Source organism: Megalopta genalis, chromosome 13, assembly GCF_051020955.1.
Source record: "Megalopta genalis isolate 19385.01 chromosome 13, iyMegGena1_principal, whole genome shotgun sequence".
In the NCBI taxonomy this organism is placed as follows: domain Eukaryota; kingdom Metazoa; phylum Arthropoda; class Insecta; order Hymenoptera; family Halictidae; genus Megalopta; species Megalopta genalis.
This window is the reverse complement of record NC_135025.1, coordinates 832,133-846,132: the sequence shown is the minus strand read 5'-3', so window position 1 is coordinate 846,132 and position 14,000 is coordinate 832,133. Positions and strand designations below refer to the sequence as shown.

At 38.3% G+C, this 14,000-nt stretch overlaps 1 protein-coding gene across 4 annotated transcripts in view; it reads left to right on the top strand.

The window, feature by feature from the left end:
* The window catches only part of unc-13-4A (BAI1 associated protein 3), a 96,917-nt gene that overhangs the window by 24,770 nt on the left and 58,147 nt on the right, over window positions 1-14,000 (top strand). For 3 of the 4 annotated variants that reach the window (XM_076526161.1, XM_076526160.1, XM_076526158.1), the window contains exon 2: window positions 12,679-13,304. In XM_076526161.1, the coding sequence (XP_076382276.1) occupies window positions 13,107-13,304 (198 nt within the window). In that variant the 5' untranslated portion in view covers window positions 12,679-13,106. Of the gene's footprint in view, window positions 1-10,769; window positions 10,789-12,678; window positions 13,305-14,000 lie in introns of those variants that run through there. The other variant, XM_076526159.1, reaches the window with a different exon arrangement.

The window sequence follows — 14,000 nt, the reverse complement described above, 5'->3', positions numbered from 1 at the left end:
AGATCCTCAGCTTGGATTCCACCTATCAGGTGCATGCACAAGTTTCGCTTTTTTTCTTTCAAGTTCTTTTTATTTATAGATGACGCACGCGTTCGACTGAGTTGAAACGAGAGAAGTCGATTTTTTGACCATGATTATGGTATTAAAGTAGTAGTTTAGAACGATTAAAAGATAGTACTTTGAAGGATTGAAATAATTAGTTTGAATGATCAACATAATATTCTGAGCGATTCAAATGATATTCTGATTCATTTAAACAACAAATTGTAACGATTAAACGAACTGAATTTATTGTTTGCACTTATAAGTGCACTATAGACATACAGAAGAACATTTTAGAGAGGAAAGTGGAACGAGATAATTCTCATTATTAATGAAGAATTCTCATCTTAGTATCAATGAAATTCAAGATACGACATATACCGGTGAATTAACGATACGACATTGTAATCTTGAATCAATAATGCAGGTCCGCGATTCCGGTTTACCTGCGCGCGGTTAGCACGTAATTAAATCCAATACGATCGATAAGAGTTTTCGACAGATCAATCGCGATTGGATTATAATTAGCTGCGTTTCCGAGGCAATTTGAATGACGTTGAACGCTTTCGTCGCGTACGAACAGCTGCGAGACAAATTAATTAACCGGATCTACGGTGAACGATCCTTTATCGGTGCGCTATTCGTGGAAGCTTAAAACGGATTTCTCTGTTGGAACAAATAGACGAAGCTTCCTTTGCTAAACTGATTTTGCTGAACTAATGTTGTACAACATTGGTTCGACATCCTGTCGGAAAGGGAGCACAAATGAGAAGAAAACATTTTTTTCCGAATAAAAGCTCTTTAGAGTGGACTTAAATCCGCAAAAATTTAAAGACATACACATCGTGGACGAACGAAATCGATGCTTGCACGATCTAACCGCATGTGCGGCCGGCAAACCGTGCCACTGCGTGGCTCCATGTCACGCACGCTAAGTCGAGATGCCTGATAAAATCGAACTCCGAGCTCGAGGGCCCTTCACGCGCCCACCTCTTCCGTATATTTATGCATTCATACGTTCGTTCTGTGCCGTGATTTACCAAGGCTGCTTTCAGACCGATAATCTCTGACGGTAAGCCCGACTATCTGATCGAAGAGAGCACTCGTAATAACGAAATTGTTTCGACACAGTGGAAGCTTTTCCCGTTTTTACTCTCTTGGCCGCTGGATTTAGAATCGTCTAGACCGATCCTTTATTTTAACTCTTTACATTCGGAGCATTTCCTTCGATTACCTGCCGACAAGTTCGTCGCGTTCATTCGCAAAGTAGTAAGCAACATTTCATATATGTATGCATGTTAGTTTTAGTCATAGCTTTAGGCCAGAATTGGCAAATCGCAAAGGAATCGTGTTCCACCACGACGATGCAAGGCCTCATACATCTTTAGCAATACGTACAAAATTATTGGAGTTTGGTTTGGAAGTGATGTCGCATCTTCCATATAGTTCTGATCTTGCACCAACGGATTATCATTTATTTCAAAGTTTACAAAACTTTTCAAATGGTAACAATTTCAATAATAACGATAGAAAAAGATGGCAGAAGGTCATCGAACAGAATGGAAAATATTTGACTGAATAATGTTTATTTCCTGCATAGAAAAAATTGAGTTTTATTTCACATTGACATATCGAAATTACTTTCCTGCCAACCCAATATTTCTACTTCCATTTGTGAAATGAAAAATCATGTATATTTGGACAGTAAACTCGAAGTCAAGTTCTATGTACGTACTAGAAAAATCCTCAACACATGCGATTCCAAATGGACATTTAAAGTTGAATAACTTTAAAAGGTTCGATAGATGAGAGAGAGAGAGAGAGAGAGAGAGAGAGAGAGAGAGAGAGTTGAATCGACAAATACAGATGGAAAATATTAAAGTTATCTAGAATTCTTCGTAACATTAAGCAGAGTAGTAATTTTAAAACTAGAATAGCTAAGAGGTATGATAAGATCCTGAATATTGATCAAAATTTGCATACATTCAATTCTATTAGTATTCCTACCATTAGTGAATTAGTTGTTTGTAGTGTGTCAAAGAGAGATTACTGTGTTAATTAGCTGATTAGCTGTAGGTAGTGTTTTTTCTGTGAAATACTTTCTCGGAAACTTGAGAAACTTGCGTACAAGAAAATTGTTATTTACTGTTCTCGTGTTGATGATTTTATTAACAGGGGCTCTACATATTTTTTGCTTCTATTGAAATCTTTCCAGTCTGCTACTACGTCGGCTATTAAACGTTTGCAACAGAGAAAGAGTTTAACGCGTTTCAATCGGGTCTATTGAAAAAGTTTAGAAACAAACTTTTGGAATCAGAAACTTGAATCGTTTATTACACTCACACAGTGCCGGCCAAAAGTTTGGAGCCACTTTGAGTTTCTGGAAATAGAGAGAAGCTTTTTTTAACTTGAATGAGTGCAAACGATTGCTTTAAGTAATTTATCGATACTGAGAAAGAGGAGTTTTATTACCTGTTTCAAAAAATAACGGGTTTCGAGGCAGAAGAAATTTCAGTTTTACTGGAAAATAGTAAATGCTTTTTTTTTCAACCGGAGTATAATGTACGGGCGGAGGCACATGATTGCCTGCGATTGCGTGTTTATGGTTCGGAACCTAATGAATACTAATGGCAGCAAATCATTACGTATTACGTTCCGTTTCGGTTACGCCTATCAAAGTAACGATACAGGGTGTTCGCATTGATATTTTGAAGATCCGAGGAAAAAGAACTTCGATTATGTGACAGGACATTGAAGAAAACGCCACAATAATAACTAGACTGCGGATTTCCATGCATTTATGGCAAAATTGAGTAGATGGAATTTGTAACAATGGAAAGAATAAAAGAGTTTAAACATATCAATGTTTTTAATTATTGAAATGATTAAAGAAAGAGTGAATTTACTATGAAGTTTCTACTTCTTGCAATTAATCCAGCAAAAAATTAAGCAAACAATTATTCACTGAAATTTTAGATTATTTAAACGATTTCATATTATTCAAACGAGTCGTTTCTAGTGTTTCCTGTTCCCGGCGTTAACCCACAAGTAAACATAGCCGTAATTACACAAATATTCGTTAACGAGTTCGTATAACTTAGCTAAGAGATGTTTTAAAATAAAATCCAGCTTATATTCTGAAAAAGTGTGCATTGCGTTTAAAATTACGTCGGCCACATGCGCCTAGTTAACCCTGCTGTTATTCTCGGTCAAAGTGTGCTTTTCACACAATTATAAAAGAACATTCAAACCGTAATTAGACGCTTTATTATAAAAACGATACGTGCTTGTTTCCTTCATTAATGAAGTAATTTAATCGCATAATTAAAACGTATACAGGTAAAACTTACAAGGTTTCGAACATATTCTGAAACGACTGAATTGCCTCGGGTTTACAATTAATGAAAATTAGAAAGAAAAGATGTACTCCTTATTTAGTTTATATTTCTTGCAATCGATGCAGGACAATGACTTCGCAGAATATTCGTGAATAACGAATCGACAGATGCCGAAGAGCTAGAATAATTCGAACGGAGAGCAAGAAATTTCTCGCGAGGTTGGAATCGACGGTTCGTAATAATCGTAGGTTCGGCAAAGTTTTGATCCGCGAGCTGCGACAAATTGATCCGTGTAATTGAGCACTTACGCTCGTCGCGTTCTATCCGCCAGGAACCGAGCACTCGTATCTCATTATGTGAATGTACCTACATACGTGCGCAAATTCGAGGTCCGCGGGAATCACAGTTTACACCGGCGGCGACGGTTCTGTTCTATTTTCCAGTGGCAAACAAGTAGGTGTACCTCGTGAGAATTGGCAGAACAGTGGCGGCGAACTCGTGTATGTGTATACGAGCGAAGGCAGAGATTGCGCAAAATAAACAGATAAATAGACAGTTGTGCGAAAGCGAGAAATTTATTCGACGCATGCATTCCGCGTGCAACGTAGTGGAGATAGGGGCGCAGCTGGGAGGATCGTGCTAGTGCTAATAGACATATGTCCCGATGTACATTTGGTAAATAACCTCGATGTTAATAGCGCAGTAACGAGGCGGGGAATAATGGTGTCAGCATCGTCGGGTTCTGAACTCTACAGGGTGTCCCAAAAATGTCTCGCAATCCGAAAGTGGCGGGTTCCTCGGGTCATTCGAAGCAACTTCTTCCTTTAGAAAAATGTTCTCCGAGGCACCGTTAACGAGTTATTAACGAAAAACAGTGACCAATAAGAATCGAGTACGGCTGACGCGCGGCGGCCCAGCCACCCAGTTCCGCTCATAGAACTGGACACTAGAAAGTTAGCAAATATCAGTAAATGCATGACGTCGTGTAATACGTACTCCGTGTAAGCGACGCACTCGAACCAGAATAACAAATTCGTATCAATTAACGTTGTTTCGCCGATTCGACGTTTCGAGCTCACTGTAACGAGATTGTTTATTAACCTATATTCCTGTATGTAATCCCTCTTCCAGATTTCAAAACTGGCTCGCAACTACTATTTTTAGAAACGTGTAACGTCATATCTCGCGTATTCACTATATTTTATTTCATTGAAAAAGATATTTTTTAAAATTATTTTTTATACCAGTGCAACAGGTCTCTTCCAGTTGTTAATACTTTTTTCATGTGACATTAATTAAACGTAGACAAAATAACTTGTTTTTACGTAAAGATCCTAAACAAGACGAATTATTTATTGCTTCATCGAAATATAAAAATACATATGGAATGGTAAAAATACTGGATACATATAGGGTGGTGATTAAGTACATGGTTCCTACAAAACGTTCTAACAAATCATGCTTACGTATATGCAGATATTGATAACATAAACAAAGTAGTATAGTATATTAGTAATAATATATGTATAGTATATAGTATATAGTATTAGTAGTAAGTATATTAAATAAAAATTGAAGTATTTTAAGTTTTTTAGAAAGGTATTCTTAACATAAATGAAATTATTGTGAACAGAATTTACAAACTATTTAAATTCCTATTTAATATTGTTTATTTCCCAACACCTTATAATAGCTGGACCCGCGAGCATTTAAAACAAATTCAAGTCGTTTGATCGAATGTTTTAAAACTTATTCCGTGTTGAACAGTGTCCCAATATTTCCGAGACGCACCCTAGATGGAGAAGTCGGTCGCTTCCGCTTAAGATTGTTTCGTGTAACTTAATGATAAGAAATCGGTCGGTCGTAATTTCATAACGGTGCGAGCTACTAATGGAATCGACTTCCTTTCATGCATGGAAATAAGAAAGATCGGTTACAAAGTACAAGAGCAGTAGCTGGTTTGATCGGAGTAAGCGGTAAACTTTTCCGCGTAAAGACTTATCGATCCCAGTTGCAAACTACTTGACCAATTAAGTACTGAAACTTGCATTTTCGTAGCGAGTTTTCTTTTCTTTTAATCGTTACACGTTGCATGGGATATTATAGCGTTAGAGAAACGATAAGCCCAAAACTGAACGCAGATTTTGAAACATATATGCGGATGCATACAAATACATAATGATTTGTATTATTGTCGCACAGAAAATTGATAATATAATAAGTATGAATATATTTGTAATTCATATTTTATATTTAATAGATTTTATTTGCGTGATATTGTTAATGTATTTGGATGACAACAGGAAACAAATTGTACTGGAGATTTACACAAAATCTGTCTCCGGTTATTAATAAATTTTCCATCGAATTTCAAGTTTTAAATTAATCGATGCGCGCAGGTACGTTATACGTATGTGTGTTTTACAACGTTGCTCGATAGATCAAAGTGCCTGATATTTGATATTAAATTCACTGCTGATTTCATATCTGTCATTATTTCCGGATTTATTAGTGACTGCAAATGGCAATTCATTGTCGATTCTATATGGGCCATTAGCGACATTCATTAATTATCATCTATTCGCGTGAAGCGTTGAATTGAAAATATATCAATGAAAGACGTTACAAATGATTAATAACATCCTTTTCTCTTCTTTTTTACATACTATGCCATAATGAATATGTTGAACAAAAATATATATAAAAATATATATCACAGTTCGCTTGGAATCTTTTTATTTTGTACAAAAATCCATAGTCCGCTCGAAATCATTGATAGAACGTTAGAGAGACTCTCGAGTCAAGATTTACAAAGCGATGATTTTCTTCTATGTTTGGTGGCAGAAAATTGAGGCGCCTTTTAGAACAAGGGTGCACAAAGAAAGCCAGATATTGCTTGAAATTCTACGTTATTATAGTAGCGTCGTACCGACGAAGAAGGGAACGTGGCGTGCCTAATGAAATTGGCCTGCGTCAAGAAAAACCCACGCTCTCTCCTGTTCTATCCGCGTTGTTCATCGTGTCCTCTTAGCTGAAGGAATCTCGGGGCTGTCGAGCCTCAAAAGCGTGCCCCGGAATTGTTTCGCAAACATTGCCGACTCTCCTACAGCCTCGTGACATTCACGACATTTTTGCGCGAGGAAATCCTTCGAGCTCTCACCGATGGAGCCGGCCACCTGTCGTGCCTTCACTTTCGTCTGTCGATCAATTCTGCTATTCGGTCTGAAGGGAATAAGGTCGAGAGGACGCCGGACGAAATTTCGTGCTTCCCGGGTTCAACTTTTTCGCGTTTCGGAAGTTCTGGACGATCTGTCAAAATTTCGGCTGATTTCTCTTCGTCTGATAAAATTATGAAGCGCGGGCGAACGCTACAGCGAGAAATTCGAAATCGATATATGTCCAGACACGTGACCACGATTCTAACGCAACTGAAAGTACAATTGACGGTTCGTCGTGTAGAAATTAATGAATACTATTGCGATGAAAACTCTAACGGAGCAGAAAGATTTTTCATGTAAAATTCTCTTCCAAGAAAGTAGATGCGATCTTTCCATTCATTTATTTTAACGGTAAATCCGCAAAGTCGTGTATTGCTTCGTAAACATGAAAAGACTGTATTTATTTAGACCTGTCGCCATTTTTATTATAACGTATGCTTGGATTAAGAAATTTATTCGATCATTTATTCAAACTTCAGCTAATTTGTTTCTTTTCATATTTATTTACGCACTGAATGAGAAAAGAAAATTTTTGTAAAGGAAGAAGTTGCTTCAAATGACCCGAGAAACCCGCCATTTCCGGATTGCGAGACATTTTTGGGACACCCCGTATAAGTTGCATATTAAAGTAATTTTCGACCGTTCAAAAGTCTTGCCTGAAAAGAGACTGCCATATCTTTTCTATAAAAGCAAATACATAGATGAATCTAAAAGAGTTAGAAAATATCCTTGAAAACGAAGCAACTAACAGTTCATGCTTGCATGTTTAATAGCTCTTTAGTTGTCCTTCAGTTGGACCAACAATGTCATAGTCTCGATTGAAATGGCACCATGTCCTTTGAAATTTCCTGGCATTTTAGGAAGCTTGGATTTTATTCATGATTTCGCCGCTTTCGAAATCCCATTCAAGTTACAGCTTATCTTACTCGAGCCGAAGTGGTTGGTTCCAACGAACCTTGAATTAGTTACATTAAAACCCATTACTTAATTGCAGCTTCACGTTTCCACCGAGATACCGAGGCGGCTCTTCTTTTGAGTCCAATTGGTTTCTCTTGCCATGTATATACAGATGATGTTGCGCATGTTGCGCACACCTCGGTTCGAAGCTTCCGAGAATTTCACGGGATTATAAATTCCATTGATTATATGAAACTAATCGCACATACTGCGTGGAAAATGCAACGAGTAATTTACGTCCGATGCAATTTAATGAACGATATCATTTAATAATACCTACGCATTGTGGAAACCGGGCAAATAATGATACGGGAAACGACGACGATGATTAGGGGAATTAGGTCACATTATTTCGTGACCATTCTATTCGGTGTATTTTTAGATTCGTCCGGTCCCTTAATCACCGCGGAAATTACGGCATGATGTGATGAACATGTGTGATATGAAAAGAGCAACGTCTTCAAGGGCTGACGACTTAAAAAATTCAAGTGAATCGATAAGTCTGCCAGTTCCCGAACACTCGCAAATAACTGAAGCAAACTTCGAGCCCCTAACGAAGTTAGTAGGTCGAGGCTCTTACATAATACAAGAAATTTCAAAAAGATCTGTCGCGAGTTGTTCCGCGTTCCCTTTTTAATATTTCCAGTGCTCTTGTCGTTTCAGGCACAATTTAACGACGAGAGACAGGGCTCGCCTCGACGAATGAATTTCATTTCACGCGTAATGAAAAACCTATAAGAGCCACTGTTGTTTGAGTAAATAATCGAATTTTCGAGGAGCAGTATTAATTATCGACATTTTCCTCGAGTGATAAAATATTCTACGGCTGATCGCTACCGAGTCTGTTATTAAGAACATAATAAAGAGCAGACTATTAAATAATTTTTAATTTCACAGAAGGAAGCATACTAAAATACGTAAAAAGTTTGGTGTGAAAATTAACGAATATATTATTTACTCAATTCTTTACGTTGAAAGTATTTGAATATTTCGTTTTCAGCATTTTTAATATAAAATATAATAAATGCAGAATAAAAATATTAACCACCGGTACTTTGGAAACAATTAATAATAAACAATAAAATGACTCTTCTCTAATTCTAATCTTCGCTCCAACAATAAAATATAACCATACAAAGAGCGTATTAATATGATCAATATTTCCGATATCATGCAAAAGTCAATCATTTGCCGATTTAGAGATTGCACACGGTCCAAATTTGATATTAATAAACGTGATTACTATATTAGCATGATTTTCGCGAACTACGTTGAACAATTAATTAAATTCTAATAACAATCGTGAATCTATTTCTAGTATATTAACTCCTGAAATGTTTCAATTTAAAATACTTCTAATGGACCCAAAAACGTTGGTCTTTTTACCTTGGCTAAAGAAGCATTAATGATGTGTGCACGTAGAAAATTGATGACTCATCGATTGTATTGCACAATCCATTAGATTAGAGGATAATAGATACCGATACCGGACCGAGGGTTCGTATGCTAGCTTAGGCAGAATAGGATTTTACATAGATTAACGCCTCAAATGCAATCTCCTCATTGTGTTTATTCGGATCAAAAGATTGATTTGTGCGACTGAATCAATTTGTGAGATGGCACCTTCCAACGCGCGTGAAAATTCATTATGTAATGAATTATTAATGATTTTACATTTGGTTGTTAAATGAGATTCACGCTATAGGCGCATACAGTGGTGCGAATAATTATAGACACCCAAAGTAACTTTTACACTTTCAGTGATATTTGTATAAAAACTTGACGATATATCATATTTGTATATTTCTATATTAGATATAACAGAAGATACAAATATACAAATATAATAATTTGTTAAATTTTCGTTTAGACATCGGGAACAATGAAATAGTTACTTTGAGTCTATAATTATGCACACCACTGTAATTGTTTTTTAAAAGGTGTTCGAATACTTCCGAGGACTACTGTATATGTTTTAAAGAATATGCTAATGCGGGACATTTATGAAAGGTCTTCGCTTCGTTACTTCTGATTTTTATGTAAGCAAATAATTTAATTAAATTTAATTTGTTGTAACCTTATCCGAATAAGGTCTTGCATTTTATGAACATTAAACGTTATTTCCTCAATTAATTTTGAAACATTGCTATTTAATGAAATATTTTATGAATTTATTTCTGAAATATTTTCTGTACATATTCGAAGAGAACGAGATCTGTGAGTTATTATTCTTGTTAATGAATGTAATAAATGATCGATGGTACACATTAATATTAATCGATATAAATAAATGAAGGTAAATCTTATGGAAAGAAAAATATGAATAGAATAATTCGATCACGGAGAACTGGTTAGGTAAATAATAAATGGCACGCTCAGAAAACTCATAATGGTAAATCATAGACGAATACAGTGGCCTTATCGGCATGATGGAGGTACTCTATCTGGAATTAGATTCGAGGGAGTAAAAGCTTTCGATCTGTCCCTGAAATCGTTCCTGCTCGCTTTTGTTTAGCATCCCCCGTTGTGTGATATATTTGTAAAACTCACGGCAGGAAGCGATCCTTGCCGGAAACGAGCACCCCGGGCAATTATTCCTGAGGATATCGCGAAATGAGGGAACGATGGGAATCGGAAGGGATAGGGGACAGTGAGATGCTACTTTCAATTGCTTTCAGAAACTCTGCTAAAGCCAATTATTACGTCAGAATCTTGTTATCCTTATTCGATGGAATTCTTGTAAAACGCTCAATAATGCTCAATATTTTCTACCAATATCGCCACCTGTGTTTATTAATCTTGTAACGGCTCTCGTATCTTTTAGTATAATAATACACAGTATTTAATTGATTATCTTTGTTCATTAAACTAAGAAGTCTAGCGTATCGATAAAAATAACAGTAATTACGGGACTGCAGATTTTATGCATTCATGACTTCAGAGCTTGGGAATGATGTCTACAGTCCGTTTCTATTTCAATGGTCTATTTCTGTGTGGGAACATTGGCATGTAAAAGGTTAATCAGATTCAAGTAACCTTCGCACTCCTCGCATCTGCAGGCCGCAGCCAAACCTGCACACTTATGACCCGTCGCTATGATATGAGTCAGAGCTTAAGGATGGCCCGGTCTCGCCACGAACGGCAGTCAACGAAGTGCCATTAATCAGGCTTAGAAAACCAGCGGGAAACCAATATCATCGGGAAGCAGCAACAGTGTCTGCGATCTTGAAGGGGTATAATATCGATTGAACGGTTAATTAATCGCCGGGTCAGAGTGTCGCCAGGGTGTCGACGTACCGCAAGCTGAGATCGTGACAGGCTCGTGGACTTCTTCTATTCGGTTGCGAAATTGTTACGCAGAGTCTATGTTGTCGACTTGTTTAGAAAAGCCTAGTCTCGGGGGAGCGAGAAGAATTCGCGCGAGGTTAACGAGTCCCGAACAGGCTCGGATATAACCAAAGAATACAGATATAGCGAATTCCGGAAGTTGATTATCTCTTGGTAACACAGAAGTCACGAAACCGACTATTTTAGCAATCTCTGTGAACTACTATCGATCGGCCGAAAGATTTCCGATGCACGGTGGAGTGTTCGGCCTAAAAAGCTCGACAGAGGTCGATTTTTGCATATATAATATAATATGCACACGTATTTCAACCGAAGACCGAACCCTAAAATGCCCACAATGTCAAACCAATTTAACCAATGAAACTGAAACTAAAAAGTTAAAATTTATCACGGTAGAAAGTGTTTTAACATTTTTGCATTCTAAACGTCCTTGTAAAATCCGATTTGATTTTAATCGAAAATTTGAGTCGCCCACAGGAGACCGAAACGACACTCGACGTGTTATTTAATAAATAAATGAATCTCTGCTGGAAAATGTCTAGAAAATCTCTGCTTACGAAATATGTAACAAGGTTGCTAAAGTAATTGCTGTAACAACTCTTGTTTGTTTCTATTCGTACATTCCTAAAAACAATTGTTCCGGTCTCGCATAACTTGTATAGAGATTTGCGTGGCAGGCGATGCGGGTAAAATGGTTTTTGAAACTAAGTGGGAAACCTCTGTGAAGATATTGAGAACATTGCAGGTTGGCCTTGGTATGCTAACTAAGCATTAAAGGTACAAGAACCGACAAGTATAATTTGTCCTGCGTACCAACTGAACTCGCAGTAGCAATGGTCTGTAACAACGAACGGAGAAGCGTTACGGGAGACATTGCCCGAGATTGCAACGGATCCCTCTCTTATTGTTAGTTCGATCAATGCTCAGTTGGCTCACCATGATTATACCAATATGTTTCTCGAAACCGCAGCAGAACCGAGTCGAGATAGAGTTCCGTTCGGTTAAACCTTTGGAAGTACACGGCGACTCGTCCGTCTATCAGCAAACCCCAAAAAGCGAAAATACCCTCAAAGGTTTTACTGTGAACTTGGTCGAAGGTCGCGGTGTAATGGATTCCTATTAAACGTGCGAGCTTCTAAAAGCATCCTTTAATTACTGTCAAACGTTCCTGTCTCGCAACCCTGTATTTGATCTAGACAACTTTGGTCGAGCGAGGTATTATTCTACGCTGGAATTACTAGGATTCGGACACCTTTGAAAATGCGATAACTTATTTAAAATTCGAGGAATCTATTCGAATGTTTTCGAGATGTTAGAATAACCAGGATAGATGTACCAGTTTCTGTGCCTCCGGATTGAAAAACATATATAATATTAAAAAAAGTTTTATAACCGATCGTTCTTATTTTTTCTATTACGTTTATCGATCAACATGTAAGATTTGGAGAGAAGTATTGCATTTTCGACGGGTAAAAATGTAGTCAATGTATTTTACTGGCCGAAATCGGCTTGCGGTTCGCTAGATCGAGGAAATACGCTGGCACAGCGTGCAACTCGATCGCTACGCAGTCCACAGTGGCGAAATTAACCCTTTGCACTCGAGTGGTGACTCTGACGCACCGTATAAAATGGAAATACTATAAGTGAGAAAAATTATTTCAAATTTACAGTTGATACGGCTTCGAGTGCAAAGGGTTGAGCATCCTCGTAGGACGATACCGTCCGCGAAGTCAACGTCTTTCGCGTTGCTCTAACGAAGTCCTTCTGTTCCACAGATGATGCGGGCGCAACATGAAAGCGGCCCCCGTCTTCCGAGAGAAGAGGAAACGATTTAAAGAAGCGGTCGGGGGACGATGACTTAAGATCCCACGGGGGACCACAGCGATCAACAGGAGAAAGAAGTAACAAAATTGCAAATGGCTCTGAGGCAGAATCGATACCGTCGTGACGCAAAGAACCGTGAAAGTTCTCGAGGTCGAGGTGCTTTCCTCCCCGTCTCAACGAGCCAATCCGCCGTGCTACTTCGAGATCGATGCGTGTAAAGTTCGCGCGAAGTGGAAGCCTCGAAGTTGTCCCCGTGCAGCGGCTCGAGGACAGGAATAACGATAACGATTCTTCCGACTTGCGCGCGCGATAATCACGCCTAGATCATCGGAGAGGATATATTACGTAGTGACCGTACACACGCCCGCACACATTGACAATGAGCTTCTTGAACTCGTTATCGCAGATAGTGACCGACAGCGTCGCGAGCTTGGGTCTCAGCCCGAAACGGTTCTCCTTCAACCGAGAGGACTCGGCCTCCAGCGCGACCGGAAGAAGCAGCTCCACCGGAAGCGTCACTGGGACAACGAACACAAACTCTACCGCGCAACAATCGACCCCACATGGCTATCCCAAGGTACGGTATACTTTTCGCAGAGCTTATCTCTTACGGTAAGCTAGATGTGCTTAGTTATTATGTGGACCCCCGATCACCGGACCCTCGCGGCACATTTTTCAACCTAACAAAAATTAGCTTTCTCAGATTACGCCGTAAACATAATTTATGACACATGACGCGGTGCGAGGTCATGTTTGTCGAAAGCTTCAATAAATAGTGGATAGATGAACGTCCAATAAAGCATGTCACACCGTACAAATAATTGTCGTTAATAACTCGTAAACGAAGCCTCGGACACAATTTTCGCAAAGGAAAAAATTGCTTCGAATGGCCTCGGAAATCCCCCACTTTCGGATTGCGAGACATTTTTGGGACATCCTGTATATGTCATTCTTGGCATATAACCTGTTTACTTCCACTGACAAAGCATTCCTAGTTATTTGATTTGTGTAATCGATAAAGATCCTTCTGTCTCAATAAATTACTTAATTCTACCTTCGTCGTTACGTAGAAATTACCTCCATATCGTCTACAGCATCGCGTAAAATAATTCTATTCGTGGTGCCCCTAACCCTGCGATGCTTAAGGAGAGGCCAAAAAGCGTTCACATAATTCAAAACGTTATATCTAACAAAGAGGAATTTGTGTAAAAGATAAATGGTCTGGTTCTGCAATAGAAAGATATTGATTGTAAACAACGTACTAAATTATAAA